The sequence below is a fragment of the Gobio gobio genome (genome assembly GCF_949357685.1).
Source record: "Gobio gobio genome assembly, chromosome: 7".
Lineage (NCBI taxonomy): Eukaryota > Metazoa > Chordata > Actinopteri > Cypriniformes > Gobionidae > Gobio > Gobio gobio.
Window position 1 is genome coordinate 36,475,245 of NC_137103.1, and position 19,280 is coordinate 36,494,524.

At 37.5% G+C, this 19,280-nt stretch overlaps 1 protein-coding gene across 4 annotated transcripts in view; it reads left to right on the forward strand.

Moving 5' to 3' along the window:
- The window catches only part of uggt2 (UDP-glucose glycoprotein glucosyltransferase 2), a 39,088-nt gene that overhangs the window by 18,714 nt on the left and 1,094 nt on the right, over positions 1-19,280 (forward strand). For 2 of the 4 annotated variants that reach the window (XM_079822104.1, XM_079822105.1), the window contains exons 26-40: positions 414-516; positions 1,299-1,378; positions 2,060-2,249; positions 2,496-2,654; positions 5,895-5,980; positions 9,281-9,365; positions 9,487-9,569; positions 10,437-10,460; positions 12,104-12,202; positions 12,291-12,375; positions 13,124-13,306; positions 14,118-14,278; positions 14,440-14,554; positions 14,655-14,771; positions 19,043-19,199. In XM_079822104.1, coding sequence (XP_079678230.1) covers positions 414-516; positions 1,299-1,378; positions 2,060-2,249; positions 2,496-2,654; positions 5,895-5,980; positions 9,281-9,365; positions 9,487-9,569; positions 10,437-10,460; positions 12,104-12,202; positions 12,291-12,375; positions 13,124-13,306; positions 14,118-14,278; positions 14,440-14,554; positions 14,655-14,771; positions 19,043-19,199 — 1,727 coding nt within the window. The remainder of the gene's footprint in view (positions 1-413; positions 517-1,298; positions 1,379-2,059; positions 2,250-2,495; positions 2,655-5,894; positions 5,981-9,280; positions 9,366-9,486; positions 9,570-10,436; positions 10,461-12,103; positions 12,203-12,290; positions 12,376-13,123; positions 13,307-14,117; positions 14,279-14,439; positions 14,555-14,654; positions 14,772-19,042; positions 19,200-19,280) is intronic. The other 2 variants (XM_079822107.1, XM_079822106.1) reach the window with 1 other exon arrangement.

Below are 19,280 nucleotides of genomic sequence, written 5' to 3' on the forward strand. Positions count from 1 at the left end.
GTAACTGCAAACCATAGAAAATAACACATTGCTTATATAAGCTGTTTAAGTATCTCCGTAATGCTGTTGTTTGCTATTGTACCTTTTTAAATACAATTTTTTCAATGAATCATTCTAACATGAATGGGTCTGAAATGAAATGGCAAGTTGTCTATCCAAATTGGTCAGACAACTCTCTCAATGAAAGTGTGACTCAGCTACATATCCAAACATCCCACCCCCGCCACCTAACTGTGTTGCCATAGCTATGATTAATCTCTTGTCATTTATTTATGCTATTCACACCTACTTGCGACACTGAAGTAGTCCATTTGTAATATCAGTTACTTAACCTCTACTTCATGTTTTCTCATTAATGCAACACTTACTTTCATTACCAATGTATCAAGCTGACCAGATATGTTTTTCAACAGCATTCTTCAACTGGCACAGCGTGAAGATGAGGTGTTCTATGATGTGGTTGCCATTGTGGATCCTCTCACCAGGGATGCACAGAAGCTGGCTCCTTTATTGGCTGTACGTACAACTTTGGTCACATCTAAGAGCTTATCGCAACTCAGGCATGTGTGTGCTGTGATTCAGTTGAGAGGCCGTGTGCTGCGCTTGTAATATAATCATTCCTCGTCATTGCCGGAGCTTCCTGCATCCACACCAACATCAAGTGGACAGCAAGTGTTACTAGCTAATAACTGTTTCAAATGAGAAAAAGTAGTGGCACTTTATGTCTCAGAAAGCTGAATCTTACATTGAGACTCTTTTAAATTACACATTTTTTGTTGTTGTTGATTGTTGAAATCTATTACTTCCTGGAATGAAAATGGAAATCCGCCACTGGAATCACTATACAATTATTTTTTTTAACCGTTATCCATTAATTGACTGAGTTTCTATGCCCTGCCCATTTTTTTCTTTGCATTTATATTTTACATTTATGCATTTGGCAGATAGTTTTAAATCTTGAATTGTATTTAAGGTATACATGTAATCAGTTTATGCATTCTCTGGGAATCAAACTCATGACGTCGGTGTTGCTGGCACCATGCTTTACTCATTGGGCTACAGGAATGCACAGGAATCTTTTCATGTAAACCCCCTTTTTCTATGGTCTGTGTATCTTTTATTTATTTATATATATAACCATTGTATTACATCCTCTAAAGTCATAAAGAACTTGAAACATGCACGATTGGCTCAATTGTATGCAGTTATGTGGAATGTGACCTTGAGTCTTTCCTCCTGAATCTTGTTGTTTGTGAGAGTGGGTAATAACCTGGCCGTCTTTTCTGTGTGTGCTGCAGGTGCTTGGTCAAGTGGTCAATATGAAAGTGCAGGTGTTCATGAACTGTCGAGCCAAGCTGTCGGAGATGCCCCTGAAGAGGTGAGAGCAAAAGCTTAATTAAACTTCAACTCTGAGATTGTTGGGGGAGACGCGCACACACACACACACACACACACACACACACACACACACACACACACACACACACACACACATTCATACAACAGCCTATTGCTGTTCTCAGTCTGGGCAAATGCACCAGGGTAGATTTTTGTTATTTTTTGTTTTGTTTATTTTTTTATTTTTTTGGCGCTTGATAGCCACTTATCTCTACATTTTACAAGAGCTGAGGTATAAAAAAAGATGTTATGAAAGATATTTAAGCACAACTGCACTGATTTAAAACACCTGCATTTCATAGAAATGTATGTGAAACAATCAGAGAAATTGTTGTGAATTCATGCTGCCGGAAATGCAGTCTATAAGCCTTACTAAAATATTTATTTCTAAAAAGCTGTTGTTAATATTGGAAGAAAGGGGTGGAGTAATGTAAACCGTAATCAATGACTGTTGGTTTTTATTTTTTTCTCTCTTTAGCATTATGTACACATTTTCAAAATTTAATTGATTTAAATCCCCAAAAAAAGGTCAGGATTAGGAGCTTGAAAATATTTTGCCATAGGATTCCAAGCTATTTCCACCTTAAAAGGACAAATTACAACAGACCACCAGTTTATTTTACAATCAATATCTTATACATTTCCTTTGTTTTTCTGGCAGCTTTTATCGATATGTTTTGGAGCCGGATGTTTCCTTCTTTGGTAACAACTCCCTTTCCCCTGGTCCTATGGCTCGCTTTACTGAAATCCCAGAATCCCCTCTGCTTACTCTTAATATGATCACCCCCGAGAGCTGGATGGTAGAGGCAGTCAGGAGCTCATATGATCTAGACAACATCCACCTACAGGAGGTATGAATTCCATATAGTATTTATACATTTACCAAATCTGAGCCCTTTGTTTTCGTTGTTGTTGATTTGTATTTCATATTGCACAATAGCTTTGAAATGGTTGCATTTTTATGATACATGAGTATTTTGTTGTTCATCTTTCATTGACAAATTTTACCTGTCATGCTTAGCCAGGCCTCTCTGGAAAGAGATGTTTAGCATGAGTATGACGGATCTTGATTTCTTCTCCTTCTGTATGTTTGTCAGGTCAGCGGTGTAGTGAATGCAGAGTATGAGCTTGAGTATCTACTTTTGGAGGGCCACTGTTTTGACCTGTCCACAGGTCAGCCTCCCAGAGGACTTCAGTTTACACTGGGCATGACACAGGAGCCTCTCATGCATGACACCATCGTCATGGCCAACCTGGTGAGTTTGTCCCTCTTCTTGGCTTTTTCAAAATATACAACCCCAAATCAGAAAAAGTTGGGACCGTATGGAAAACGCAAATAAATAAAAAAAGTGATTTCTAAATTTACTTTGACTTGTATTTCATTGCAGACAATATGAACAAAAAATGTCATGTTTTGTCTGGTCAACTTCATGTCATTTGTAAATATGCATCCTTTCCTGTCATTCAGACCTGCAACACATTTCAAAAAAAGTTGGGACAGTAAAACATTTACCACTTTGTAATGTTGCCATTCCTTTTCACAACACTTAAAAGACGTTTAGGGACTGAAGACACCAAGTGATGAAGTGTTTCAGGTGTAATTGTGTCCCATTCTTCCTGCAAACAAGTCTTAAGGTGGGCAACAGTACGGGGTCTTCGTTGTCGCATTTTGCGCTTCAAAATGCGCCACACATTCTCTATTGGAGACAGGTCGGGACTGCAGACAGGCCAGTCAAGTACCCGTACCCTCTTCCTCCGCAGCCAGGACTTTGTAATGTGTGCAGAATGTGGTTTTGCATTGTCTTGTTGAAATATGCATGGACGTCCCTGGAAAAGATGTCTTCTTGAAGGCAGCATATTATGCTCCAAAATCTCTATGTACTTTTCAGCATTAATGGTGCCTTCACAGAAGTGCAAGTTACCTTTGCCAAGGGCACTGACACAACCCCATACCATGACAGACCCTGGCTTTTGGACTTGTTGCTGGTAACAGTCTGGATGATCCTTTTCTTCTTTGGTCCAGAGCACACGTCGTCCATTCCTCCCAAAAAATACCTCAAATACTGATTCATCTGACCACAGTACACGTTTCCACTGTGTGAGGGTCCATCCCAGATGCCTCCGAGCCCAGAGAAGTCGACGGCGCTTCTGGACACTGTTAACATAGGGCTTCCTTTTGGCACAGTACAGTTTTAACTGGCATTTGTGGATGTAACTACGTATTGTGGTACTTGACAAAGGTTTGCCAAAGTAGTCCTGAGCCCATGTGGTGATATCGCTTATAGATGAATGACGATTCTTGATGCAGTGCCGCCTGAGGGATCGGAGATCACGGTTGTTCAGCTTAGGCTTGCGCCCTTGTCCTTTACGCACTGAAATTCCTCCAGATTCCTTGAATCTTTTAATTATGTTATGCACTGTTGAATGTGAAATATCCAAATCTCTTCCTATCTTTCTTTGAGGAACATTGTTTTTAAACATTTCAATAATTTTCTCACGTATTTGTTGGCAAACTGGCGATCCTCGGCCCATCTTTGCTCCTAAAGGATTAGACCTTTCTTGGATGCTGCTTTTGTACCAAATCATAATTACAATCACCTGTTGACATCACCTGTTTCAAATCACATCATTATTTAACCATTTTACCTCATTACTAGCCCTAAATTGCTCCTGTCCCAACTTTTTTTTAAATGTGTTGCAGGTCTGAATGACAGGAAAGGATACATATTTACAAATGACATGAAGTTGACCAGACAAAACATGAAATATTTTGTGTTCATATTGTCTGCAATGAAATACAAGTCAAAGTAAATTTAGAAATAGTTTTTTGTTTTTTGCGTTTTCCATACTGTCCCAACTTTTTCTGATTTGGGGTTGTACATTGTATTGCCAAAAGTATTGGGACACCCCTCCAAATCATTGAATTCAGGTGTTCCAATCACTTCCATTGCCACAGGTGTATAAAATCAAGCACCTAGGTATGCAGACTGCTTCTACAAACATTTGTGAAAGAATGAGTCTCTCTCAGGAGCTCAGTGAATTTAAGCGTGATAGGTTGCCACCTGTGCAATAAGTCCATTCGTGAAATGTACTGTTATTGGTATTATAACAAAGTGGTTGCAATTGGGAACAACAGCAACTCAGCCACTAAGTGGTAGGCCACGTAAAAATCACAGAATGGGGTCAGCGCATACTTAGGTGCACAGTGCACAGAAGTCACCAACTTTCTGCAGAGTCAATAGCTACAGACCTCCAAACTTCGTGTGGCCTTCAGATTAGCTCAAGACCAGTGCGTAGAGAGCTTCATGGAATGGGTTTCCATGGCCTATCAGCTGCATCCAAGCCTTATATCACCAAGTGCAATGCAAAGCGTTGAATGCAGTGGTGTAAAGCACGCCGCCACTGGACTCTAGAGCAGTGGAGACGAGTTCTCTGGAGTGACGAATCAAGCTTCTCTGTCTGGCAATCCGATGGATGAGTCTGGGTTTGGCGGTTGTCAGGAGAACGGTACTTGTCTGACTGCATTGTGCCAAGTGTAAAGTTTGATGGAGGGGGGATTATATTTTCAGGGGTTGGCCCCTTAGTTCCAGTGAAAGGAACTCTTAATGCTTTAGTGTACCAATACATTTTAGACAATTTCATGCTCCCAACTTTATGAGAACAGTTTGGGGATGGCCCCTTCCTGTTTCAACATGACTATGCGCCAGTGCACAAAGCAAGATTCATAAAGACATGGATGAGCGAGTTTGGTGGGGAGGAACTTGATTAGCCTGCAGGAACTTGAGTCCTGACCTCAACACGAAATCCGATCATCTTTGGCATGAATTAGAGCGGAGACTGCGAGCAAGACCTTCTCCTCCAACATCAGTGCCTGATCTCACAAATGCGCTTCTAGAAAAATGGTCACAAATTTACCATAAACACACTCCTAAAACTTGTGGAAAGCCTTCCCAGAAGAGTTGAAGCGGTTATATCTGCAAAGGCAAACTCCATATTAAACCCTACGGATTAAGAATGGGATGTCATTAAAGTTCATGTATATGTAAATGCAGGCGTCTCAAAACTTTTGGCAATATAGTGTTGTGACAAGCAGGGCAGGGTGAGCCGTGAGAGAACGGCGCGAGACCGGTGGCGTAATTGCAAATGAGCGTCACACCGGTCTCGAATCTTACTGTCGTCGCGCCTCCTTTTATGCAGCCGTGCTCCTCCGTGAGATACGATACCGGTGTAACGTGCAGGTGATACTCATTTGCAATCAAGCCACAGGCCTCGCGTCATTCTCTCATGGCTCTCGTCCGCCCTGCTTGTCACAAGTGTATATTGCATTTATCATTGTAAAATGGAATTTTCCTAATATAGTAAGTGTTACATGGACCCAAAATGAGAATTCTCTAATTTATTTGCTCACCCTCATGTCATTCCAAACCTGTACGAGTTTCTTTTATCTGTGGAACATTAAAGCAAAAACTAACCCACTTGAAACCCACATTGTACAGGGCTATTTCCAGTTGAAGGCCAACCCCGGCGCATGGATCCTGAGGCTGCGTGAGGGCCGCTCAGAGGACATCTATCAAATACAGGCGTGAGTGTTTTCTCTTCACAGATTTACATTTATATACTACTATTCCAAAGTTTGGGGTCGGTAAGGTTGGTAAAAATGTTTTGAAAGAAGTCTCTTATGCTTGCCAAGGCTGCATTTGTTTGATCAAAAAATAATGTCACAAAATACTATTCTAAACACTGGAATACACTACATCACTTTTGCCTAGATTTTTGACACGCGTATACAGTACATGTATATGTGTGTATATATAAATGAGAAGATTATAAATTATAATATATGTATGTATATGTGTTTGTTGTAAAGTTAAAAAGAACAGCATTTATTTGAAATAGAAGTATTTTGTAACATTATAAATGCCTTTACTGTCACTCAAATTAATGCGTCCTTGCTGAATAAAAATATTCATTTATTTAAACAAGAACAAAAAATCATATTGACCCCAAACCTTAGAATGGTAGTGTACATTTGGCTTACTTTTTTCCACAATGATGTACATTTCTTTCAAACTATGGATTTTATCAGTGCATGCCCTGGGAGTCAAACCTGCCATCTTGGATTTGTTAGCAATTTGCTGTAGCAGAAATACAGATGCTATCCAAAATAAAAAGGCAAAAAGAAACAGCCACACTCCAAATTAATGTTCGACATCAAACTCTCCAAAATGCTTATCCTCAAATGTATTTATTTTTTTTTTTTTCAGATGTTCCGATAGTAGTTCTTTAAGGAAAACCGTTTCTTCCAGAATTTTGTGAGACAGTGAAATTTATACCCCATTCATGCGGGTTCAAGTTAGAGTGCAATGTCATTTTTCACACTGCTAGTGCGATTATTCATACAGTCTGGGGTCTGGCACACAAAGAAACCAACAGAAAGGAAAAGAGTGTGTGTGTGAGGAAAAAAGAATCTCTCACACACACTGACTGCTAAATGAATGGGAAGGCAGTGTTCCTTCAGTGTGTAATTCATTGATATCCTGCTCTGAGGAAGTGCAGCCTAATGGATCCAGGGTTTCATTTAGGATGCTGAAGCTAACAGCACTCTGTGTCCTGTATTGCTAGACATTTATCATGCTTTTATTGTCAACACAACTTCTTACTGAGACCAAAGGAACTTGACAAAAGGAACTCTCAAAATAATTCCAGACAGTATTGAATTGTGAGACATTGTTGAGAAATCAGAATAATGTTTTTGCAAGGCAGCTTGTGTTCTTCTCTACTTCTCTTCTTCATCGTTTTCTCATCCTTATTGTTGTTTTTCTTGTCCCTCTTCCTTCTCATCATCTTCCTTCATCCTCTTGTTCTCTTTAATGTTGTTTTTGTTTGTCAGTTTCATTACTTTTGTCGTTGTAATCTTTGTTTTGTTCATTATTTTCTTCTTCTCCGTGTTGTTCTTGTTATTGTTGTTCTTCTGTTTATTTTGTCCTCATTGTTGATCTTCTGTTTATTAGGGGCCAAGCACCGAAGGAGCATAAGCACCTATTCTATCTGTTAGTGGTGTTGTTCTTAGTCGTTGTCTTCTTCTTTGGTGTCTTCTTCTTCGTAGCTTCTTCATCATCTTCTTCTTCGTAGCTTCTTCATCATCTTCTTCTTCGTCGTTGTCTTCTTTTTCTTCATCATTAGCTTCTTCCTCTTCCGCTCTTGAAGTCTATGGCAGGCAGCCCATAGAACCGTATGGTAAAAAGTTGTGAAATTTGGCACACAGATATAGGGCAGTCCGAACATTAACCACATACATTTTGGAGTCTCTAACTCAGTCCTTCTAGCGCCACCAACTGTTCAAAGTTTCACTTAGCAAATCTAATCGTGATTCGATTGCACCCTGACGTCTTTTTCCCCACATTACTTTTTTTTTTTTTTTTTTGAATTTTCCACAAAAAAAACTCGTCCAAGATGGATCATCAGATTTTTTTCCAAAATTGCCTCACATCGTCTTAAGACCATGCTGGCAAAAAGTTAAACGATTTTTGATAAATCAAACCATTCAAAAATAACAAGTGAACAAATTCAACAAAGTGCATGTCAAAATGTATTTTAAGCCTGTTAAGTGTGTTTTGACTAAACTTGGTACTTGTCATCACAAGCATTACCTGATGTTAGTGCCACCTACTGGTCAGGAGATAAGCAAAAATTGCCATTTTTCATATAATTTTTGAACGGTGTGCCCAAAATGAATGATACCCAATTTTCCCATATTGGCCATTATGGGTGTTAGCCATTTAGAATTTTGTCATAAATTTCCTTTTTTTTATGCATTAGCCGCCGTATCATTACAAAACTAATTTTGTGTCATCAGGACCATGCCCTCAAGGTACTCGCCACCTTGTGGTCAATTTATTATGAAATTTCAAAAAAGGCTAATAGCTTGATTAATTTAGCCTGTTGTCATGAAACTGGTCTTGATAGATACCTTGAGTCATACAAAGTACAATGATACAAATTATGCCTTATTCGATCGATCTTTCTGTCCGCCATTTTAAATTTTAAAACTACTTTTTTAAATTACTTTGAAAACCTACTTTTTTTAATTCTTGCTAGACTATTGGTCCAATTTTCAACAAATTAATTTTCAACCACATTTTTTTGATCGGCTCAGATCATCTTCAGACCATGCCGGTAAAAAGTTATTTGATAAATTATTCAAGATTATTTGAAAAACCATTCTTGACTAGTGTATCAACAAATTTGGCATGGTATCAAGTTGATTCTGAGGCTGTAACTCTGCAACTCTTTGCCATATTGATACCAAACTTTGTGTGTCATTGTCTCCTCACACTGACCACTCAACATCAATTTGGTAACAGCGTCACCTATTGGTCAAAAATTATAAGCAATTTAATCATATTATATTACATGCTTGAATTTATGGTTTTTTTCAGGCATTCTTGTTCTTCAGTTCATCTTGTTCTTGTTTTTGTCCTTGTTGATATTCTTATTCTTCTGTTTATCCTGTTCTTTTATTTTGTCCTTGCTTAGTTTTTTTTCTTCTGTTTATCTTGTCCTCTTTGTTGTTCTTATTATTTTTTCCTCTTCCTATTTTTCGTGTTTTGTTTGCCCTGTTTATCTTCTATTTCCCATTTATCTTGTCCTTGTTGTTGTTGTTTGTCATCTTCATTACTTTCTGTGATCAATTCAACTCAAACTGCAAAACCTATGGACTCTATTCAAACTGTTTGTAGATAAAGGAAGCCTCATAGATTTATTGTTACAGGTCTTTAACTTTTAACATGCTTCATTTGCTGTGTTGTGAGCACTGGTGTTTCCTTCAGGAAGTGCAGATATCGTTTATTGGTGATTTTATATAGTGTTGTGTATGTTTTAGGCATGATGGAACGGACTCTCCTGTCGATGCCAGTGATGTCATTGTGGTGCTCAACAGCTTCCACAGCAAGATCATCAAAGTTAGAGTAAGTGTTGAAATGTTACTGTAGTACTCGCAATCTATTAACAAGCATTTACAGACTGTGCCTTCATATAAAACACTATCGGATGGAACTAATGAAAAAGTAACATCTGTTGAAATATTAGGTCCAGAAAAAGCCGGACAAACTCAATGACGATCTTTTAAGTGAAGAAACCGAATCAAAAGGCATTTGGGACTCAATAACCAGGTGAGTGTGATTTTTGAAGCACTAATCGCATTTTGGATCAAATCTTTAAAATCCAGAGTCGAACAACACCATAAAACAAGCAAGATCTTTGCGTACGGCTATACCTGCATAGAATATGTGGCTGCAGATTTGTACAGAATTTGAAAGTACATCATCAAGTTTCTATAAATATCTTGCGTGCTTTATTTAGTAAATATTTTTGGCTAATTTGATAACGGACACATTAATCAAGTCCATTCTACAGAATAATCAGTGTGAAAAAAATGAGCAAATCCTGGGTAGGCCTGCCTGTGGCTATGTAAATACACACCCTTCACAATTCAAAAGTTTGGGGTTGGTCAAATTTTTTAATGTTAAGTTTCTTGTATTAATGTATGCCTTTATTTCATCAAACATACAGTAAAAATACTAATGTTGTGAAATACTATTACAAATAAAATAACTTTTCTATTTTGAACACATTTTGCATGGCAAAGTGATGCAAATAACTTTCAGCATCATTACCTCCTGTCTTCAGTGTCACAGGATCTATTCTGGTATGCTGATTTGTTGTTCTTATTAATATCAATGTTGAAATAAGTTGTGCTGCATAATATTTGGAAACGGATAAATCTTATTCAGGGCTCTGTGACGAATATCAAGCATTTATTTGAAATGGAAATCTTGTATCATTATACTTGTCTTTGCTGTCACTTTTGATTAATGTGCCATTGCTGAATACAAATATTCTTTTCTTTAAAAAATTGTACTGACCCCAAACTTTGGAACGGTAGTGGATATTTTTTTAGGGGGTTTGCATTTTAACTAACAGCTCTGTTGATGACGTTTTATGATCTGTCTCCTTTGCTCATTGCTGTCTTTGTGAAGTGTGTGGAGTTCTTTGGAAAAAAGGTAGGGAACTTGATCTGTACTTTTTATTACGCTTTTTTTTTTTTCTTACTCACTTTTTTTGCATTAGCAACTGACACAGCAGAATTTCGGTTTGTAAGCGGTGATCTATCTCTTTCATCTCCTTCACACATATCATTCTCCACATTTAGAAATAGTTTGCCAGGTTGTTTCGAAATTCCACCTTATCTCAGCAGTGTTACATCACCTCCACTCCACTTGATTTAACAAACCTAGTCTCGCCTTCTTTGTTTTTTTTTGGAAAGAATGTGGCTTAGAAAGGGGGGCCGAAATGTTCCTAAGGTGTGATGCTCTAATGTTAATATCTGTGCAGAGGCAGCAGTAGGTGAGATTTTGGCTAGGGAGGTTGTGGAAAGCTACAGATGGCACTTGTTTTATTTTGTGGCAATGATGGAAATAGAGTTCTTCAGGAATCTCTCAACCTCCTTAGAATATACATACTGTGAGTTGCTTAATAGATCAGCAAACTGTTTTTGAAGTCTGTGTTCTTCGTCATCAACTTATTTAAAAAAAAAAAAACACTTGTGCTGAACCAACAGAATTTAGTGCTGAGAAAAGGTTTAGCATCATTTGCTTGCTGATGCTTCTTACTTTGTTTTGATATTTTGTTACCTAATTCATTGACATTCATAGACTTAATGGGGTTTAAATATTTGTCAGTCAGCAATGAGAGTATGCTCAATAAGATTACCTTTTTCACTCATTTATTTAACTTTAGCCTGTTCAATCAAGCTGTTTGTTGAACGATTAAACCTGCTTATTTTTTCCTTCTCCAGGAATAGTTATAGTTTTTTATTTTTTATTGAGCAATTTAACAAAAGTGATATTAAAGATGTGGGGCCAGATTTACTAAACAGGGCAAATTAGCATGAGAGTACAATTCTAAAAAAAGCGCCGACGACAGTGGAAAGTTCTGCATGTGATCTACTGACGACACATTGAAATACTGAAGAACACAGACGCAGCCGGATCATTTCCATAATGACCAATGCAATCTACCAAGAGCAGCGCAAATTACCATCTAGTTTAAGACACTAATACCAGTAAATTGACGAGAGCAAGCTTTAGTAAAGTACCTTGCATGATTCATTTAAATACTCTCCTATAAATTTTGCGTCAGAAAGGGAAACTCCTACAAATGCATATGCATTAAGGTCAACCTATAACTAAATAACCTCAAATAACACATTTTTCACTGTGTCTTTAGCAAAGACAGGGTCGTCAAAAAGAGGGTTTGCGCTGATGCAAGCTGTTAGTAAATCTGGCCCATAACAGCACAACTGTTTTCAACATTGATAAGAAGTAATATCTCCTGAGCACCTAATCAGCATATTATAATGATTTCTGAAGGATCATATGACACATGATTAGATAGATAGATAGATAGATAGATAGATAGATAGATAGATAGATAGATAGATAGATAGATAGATAGATAGATAGATAGATAGATAGATAGATAGATAGATAGATAGATAGATAGATAGATAGATAGATAGATAGATAGATAGATAGATAGATAGATAGATAGATAGATAGATAGATAGATAGATAGATAGATAGATAGATAGATAGATATAACAACTTTTTGAGAGAAATTAAGTGTGTTTTGGGGTGTCTTGCAGCTTTGCTGGTGGGCCAAGTGTGGATGATGTTGACAAGAAGAAAGACGTTCTCAACATTTTCTCAGTGGCCTCTGGACATTTATATGAGCGCTTCCTGAGGTAGGATCACTACATGTATGAACGCAACCACATCAGTGTTGTCTTTAGCTTCTCATGTTTATTCTGCTTCCCCTTCTTCCCCTTATAGAATAATGATGCTGTCTGTCCTTCAGCACACAGCAACTCCTGTCAAGTTCTGGTTCCTCAAAAACTACCTCTCCCCCTCATTCAAGGTAAGACTGCCATTCTCCGTTCACTGACTGACTGATGCAGTTTTTACACCAAAAAAATAGCAAGAGCTGGCTGAAATGACAATTTCAAGTCTCAAAAAATGTTTGAGAGCCAGGGTGCACAGGTTTTTAAATGACAGATGGTAATATTTTTCTTTGATTTTTAATCAGTCTACGAGAAATTTACAAATGGACATTTCTGAGCAACTTTACAAAGTTTATGGCTTAGTTTATTGCATCAGAATTGTTATTTTTATTTTACATTTTATAAGATGTAAAAAAAAAACTGTGCTGCTTTGGTCTTAGTGATTTTTAAATTTCAGATTTATTTATACATTTTTGTGCTTGTGCTTGTTTGTAGCGCCAAAATTCTTGATTATATATCATGACTAAAATAAGTTAATACTATAATAATATAATAAAGACTATAATAATTATCTTTTTTATTATTGTTAAATGAAATATTTAAGTAAATGAGAAATATTACTATTATAATATTTCAGTGTAGAATAAAAATTGAGTATTAAAGAAAAATTATAATAATGATAATAGTAATTTTATTCTATAGTACAACTGTAAAATTACAATACAAAAGTTAAACCATGAGTAGAGCAGAAGTCTATGCAATACATGCTCCAACATGAATCATTAAATGAATGGCTTGTCCTAATCGTAACCAAAGAAAATGAGCAAAAATTATTGATAAATACATACTTCTATAGTTTATCCCCTTATGTTTGTGTGTGTACAGGACACAATCTCTCACATGGCGAAGGCATATGGTTTCCAGTATGAGCTGATCCAGTATAAGTGGCCCCGCTGGCTTCACCAGCAGACAGAAAAGCAGCGCATTATCTGGGGTCATAAGATCCTCTTCCTGGATGTGCTTTTTCCCCTGGCCGTGGACAAGATCATCTTTGTTGATGCTGATCAGGTGACCTCCCACGAGAAAAACAACAGTATTTTATTTTAAATGTTTCATCCACCCAAAAATTTTAATTCTGTCATCGACACATCCTCTTGTTCATCATATTAAAAGGATCATGTCTCTCTGAAGACTTGGATTAAACTGTTCATATGTTTATTGGGCAAATTGAACATTGCATTGTGGGATACGTCCTTCGGATGAGACGTTAAACCGAGGTCCTGACTCTCTGTGGTCATAAAAAAATCCCAGGATGTCCTTCGGAAAAAGAGTAGGGGTGTAACCCCGGCATCCTGGCAAAATTTGCCCATTGGCCTCTGTCCATCATGGCCTACTAATCATCCCCATATACTGATTGGCTTCATCACTCCATCCCCTCTTCACCATAAGCTGGTGTGTGGTGGGCGTTCTGGCGCAATATGGCTGCCGTCGCATCATCCAGGTGGATGCTGCACATTGGTAGTGGTTGAGGAGATTCCCCCCTTCTATATGTAAAGCGCTTTGAGTACCCAGAAAAACGCTATATAAATGTAACAAATTATTATAATTACAGTATTCTGCGCTGTGCTTTGTTGTATACTGTACAATTTGACAGATTTAGTAGTAAAATAGTAATAGTATGTTTATGTTTATCCATAGTGATATGCATCAATTTCCAACCTGTGAATCTGATTTAACAATGCATGTCTTACAGTTTGGCATTTTTTACGTAACACCAGCCAAATTAATTCACAGGCCAACAATTCATCCTGTTAGCGCATTAGCAAATAGTGATATCTTCTAATTGCAAAACAAGACGCTGTGAATGCTTTATATTTAGATTGTCAGGGCAGATTTGAAGGAGCTGAGAGATCTGGATCTAGAGGGCGCCCCCTATGGCTACACGCCATTCTGTGACAGCCGAAAAGAAATGGAAGGCTACCGTTTTTGGAAGTCTGGCTACTGGGCCTCTCATCTTGGACACCGGAGATACCATATCAGGTTAGACTGAGACAAATCACATTACTGACCATTGAAAATACAGAATATCACTTTTGTCTTCAAAATTCTAGAATGCTATAACATTTAAACATTTTGTATTGAAAGAATATATGATATTGTGAGAGATGTAATATTCCATAAATGTGGCCCTTATCATCCAGTGCATTATATGTGGTGGACTTAAAGAAATTCAGAAAGATCGCAGCTGGAGACCGGCTCAGAGGGCAGTACCAAGCCTTGAGCCAAGATCCCAACAGTCTGTCCAACCTGGACCAGGTATTAACTTGTCATATCGCACAAGACAGCCATATGTTCACAACTAAGGAAGGACTTTCATGCGATTTGAATGTTTCTCTTTGGGTTTTGATGCTAACAGGACCTTCCCAATAACATGATCCATCAAGTAGCCATCAAGTCCTTACCTCAGGAGTGGCTGTGGTGTGAGACCTGGTGTGATGACAATTCCAAAGCTACAGCCAAGACCATAGATCTGGTTAGTATGCATTCACAACACACTATCTTTCAGCATGGGAGACACATTTGGAAGGTAGGGAGAGATAAATAATAAAAACTGTCAACTACTGTCATGAACATGCAAGTAAATCCAGGAAACGGATGTAAAAATGTAAAAGAATACCAAAATAGGAATGGTTTATATAGCCATTTTAAATATGAAGGTATTGTCATATTGCTGACGTTTCGGGGACATATGTGGTGAATTTGCATGACCAACCTGAACACAAGCTCAATCTTCATGAGGAATTTTTTCGCCCTCACGTGAAACATTCAATTGCACAGATTCCTATTTAAATAAATGGGTAATACCTGTGAAATTTCGCCCCCAACAATAAGTGTGACCGCATCTTGACTCTTTTTTAATTGCAATTGTTATGGATTAAAGTGGTTTTATATACATGTAACAATTCTTATTAGTACTTACAATAAGGTCTCCGTTGTTAAAAGTAATGTATTAGCAAACATGAACTATCAATGAGCAGCATTTTCTACAGCATTTATTCATTGTTAATGAATGTTAAATGTTTGCTCATGTTCACAGATACGACTTTTGATTTTAAAAAATGTAATAGTAAATGTTTAAATTAACAGTTACACTTTATTTTACGGTGTCATTGTTACAGTGTAATTATATATTTAAATACTGAGTAATAATAATTAACAACATGTACTTACTACTTGCTATAGGGTTAGGGTAGGATTAGGGTTTGGTTGAGGGTTAGTTGCATGTAATTATGCATAATTTACTGTTATTACTATGGTAAGTACATGTAATATATGTAACAAGGACAATGTAAAATAAAGTGTTACCAAATTAACTAAGATTAATAAATGCTGTAGAAGTATTGTACATTGTTAGTTCATGTTAATGGATACAATTAATGTAGTTGACTAATGTTACCAGACATAATGAGACCTTATTGTAAAGTGTCACCAATATACATTACAGAGTTTAGATATTTTATATTTTCCAGCATAACGCCATGTTTTATTTGGCATGGATTATATTTTTAGCAATAATTATCCAATTACTTTTTCATTTTATGAAAAGTTGCCTTGCAGACGATATGCGAGATGATAGCAGGTTGAAATGCCTGCAGTCTGATCATCCCCAGATTTCTTCATTCCCACCCTGGCTTACGCACATACACATAGCGACAAAAATAGTAGTCTCATTTACACCCTCTTCCTCCCTGCCGGCTGCTCCTGGGAGGTGGAGAGGGAAACGTCTCATTAGAGACGGCAGTGAGGGAAATGTGTGTGAGGGCTGCAGCTCACTCACAGCACAGGCTGGACTCACTCTCTCAGCTTCAGAAGAGTGCTGACTACTGAATTCCATTCAGTGCTATCACCTCATTAATGTATACCAAGTTTAGTTGTGAAAGTCTTTTACTTTATGTTGTAGGGGTTTATTTATACCATAGGCATAAATTGCAGGTGGTAGGGGTGCGACATGTCCCCACCACTTTTTGCCAGGGTCAATATTGTCCCCACTACTTGCCTAATACAAATGAAACCTCTCCAGTTGACTAGCAGAGTATTCATTTTGTTCGTTTGTTAAATGAGATGCGATCTGGCGCTTCTGGCGATCTGGTGTTGTTTTTGAAATCATGATGAGAGTTCATTGCCGCTGATATCAGGGGCAGAAGACAACAGTGTTCTCTTGTGGCTTGTGCACAGTCTTCACACAGACGAACGCTTCAATCTATCGCTTAACGCCGTTGCAGAGATTCTCGATTTCATTCTGGTGAAATCAGAAAACAAAATGCACACAAATGTGTCCTTGCTCTTGATATACAATCACTGATGAACATCTTTGGTTTTAATGAGAAAAGAAAAATGATATACGAAGACTGACTTGAACTCAGAACTTCTGACATGCTACCAAAAGCTCCACCACCAGAACATTAGGGCACTTGAAAATGTATTATGGATCTATGTATTTATTCAATAACGTGAAGAATCTTGGGACTAACAAAATATTGTATTAAACTCAATGTACTATTGGAATTGATTTCTGGACATAATGATCTTTTTCTGCAATTGTTATTGTATATATCTGATACAGCATTGTATTAGAAACTCTCACACACACACTCCTGTCCAACCCACTGTTTAAAGCAAAGATTTTTCTCATACTGTAAGGGAACAATTGTTTTATTAATTTCTTTTATTTTCTTGCCAACTTGTGGTTGTAACCACTCCATATTATTATTACTGCTTTACCATTCCGTAATAATGAATAGTTTTCTCTTGTATATGGTGCTGCTAATACATTTTGATGGTTAAAGATAAATATTGATCAGTTGACAAGAAAAGCCTTTGTAGAACCTTTTAAGTAAATAATGTTCATTGCATCTAGCCTGGCGTGGCCAAACTCAATTCTAGTCAGAATTTGAGTCTGGTACCGCTCCATTGAGCTTTGATTATGGGGCGTGTTTCAACCGAGCCAGGAAAGACCTCAATTGGATAGACCCACAACCAATCAGAGCAACGGAGCGACGCGTAACGTTAGTTGTCAAATGTCAACAGAACTCAACTGCACTGTGTTGCCAAGTCCGTGTTTTTCTCCATGTCCGCGGGTTGAAGCGACCCCAATTATGTGATTATATAAACCCAGGAATGCGAATTTTAGAAGGCAACCTTGCCAAAATAACATATTTTGCCAACCAAACGTTTTGAGTAGCAATTGTGCGCGACATTGCAAAAACACTTGGAAACCCTGTCTGCACGCACGCATGATTAAGTAACGTTACAAGAAAAACATGAGTGTAAACGATCTTTGGCAGTAATAAAATAATTTAAGGATACACAGAGTACTTACCAAAACACTATCATCGTTTCTGAGAGAAATAGTAAAGGTGAACGCATATACGAACAAGTTCTCCGTTTAGGATAAGAGCAAATTCAACCCAAGAGCCTTCGATGACGTGGATGATGACGTTACTGTTGATCATCTGTCCATCATCGTCTAAAGCCCGCCCTGACAATTTCATTGGTCCGAACAGTTTCTGTTCGGGCATAATTCCTCCTCTATGGAGCGAGTCCAGACCGAATTGCCCGAGCAAAACATTTTGTGGGCGGGGCTAAATTCGGCTGGCATCCAGGCTACATTGCATCATGAATATTGAGTCTTTTAATTCAGTCATACAATTCATCTAGTGTATTTATTTACCCATTGTTTGTCATTAGCTGTTTCCTAACATATAAAATGTATTAAAAGCTATGAAGATTGTTCTTGGGGACTAGCATGGTTGCTGTTTCATTTTTGTGCACCTTGAACTAATTTTTTTGGTATCATTATTATGTAAATCTGACAGTTGATCCATTTTTTTGGATTTCAGGATAAACCAGAGCAGCATTTGTTTGAAACAGAAATCTTGTGTAACATTATAAATGTCTTTTTCAAATGTAATCTATATAATGCGTCCTTGCTGAATAAACAACAAAATCTTACTGACCCAAACCTTTTTAAAGGGATAGTTCACCCAAAAATGAAAATTCTGTCATCATTTACTCACCCTTAAGTTGTTCCAAACCTGAGTTTCTTTCTGCTGAACACAAAAGAAGATATTTAGAAGAATGTTTGGAACAAAGCAGATAGAGCAACTATTGACTACCATAGTATTTTATGATGTATTTATATAAATTATGACAGAATTTTCATTTTTGGGTGAACTATCCCTTTAACAGTAGTGTACAGTTTTAAATCAAATCACTGACAGTAATTTACTATATAATTTACTGCAAAACTTTTCTTGCTTGCATTATCATCACTGCCATAATAAAATTCAATAGCTCACATCCCTGCCAGTGAAAAATATGGACATGCTTGACAGTGTACGTTTCTCATGATCTTAACCTTTTGAGGAATATTCTTAAATGCCTGAAATAATTTGTTACTAGTTGTTGAAACTGGTGGGTTCAGACTAAGTTAAGTAACCAGTATGAGCTCCGATGTGGTGTGCTTTTAGTTTTGGCGTCATTTCTTAGTTGATGCAACCTTTTTTTTTTACTTTCTGTGCCAGTGGCACAACGAAAGTGCCGTTATGTTGTAAAAATGTGCTTTATGACTCAAAAGTCATTAAAGTGTTGATATCAAGCTATATTATAGATGAACGGCATTGACAGTTTTCACTTGAAATGCTCAAGAAATGAAATAAGGCCACTCAAGGCCCTATTGGAAAAGGTGGAAGGAAGTGTTTTACCACCACAATTGACTGTTTTCTTTGGGTTGATTTATTGCAGTGCAATAACCCAAAGACCAAAGAGCCAAAGCTGAGTGCAGCCGTGAGGATTGTTCCAGAATGGTCTGAGTATGACAATGAGATAAAGCGGTTTCTGAAACAGATGAAGGAGCAGAAGGAGGAAGTTACCCACGGTAGACCATCACCACAGCACACAGGTGAGAGACTTTGTCATCACTAAAATGACTATATTTTTTTCAGTAAGCCTTGTGATTAAATAAGTTCATGAACATCATTTG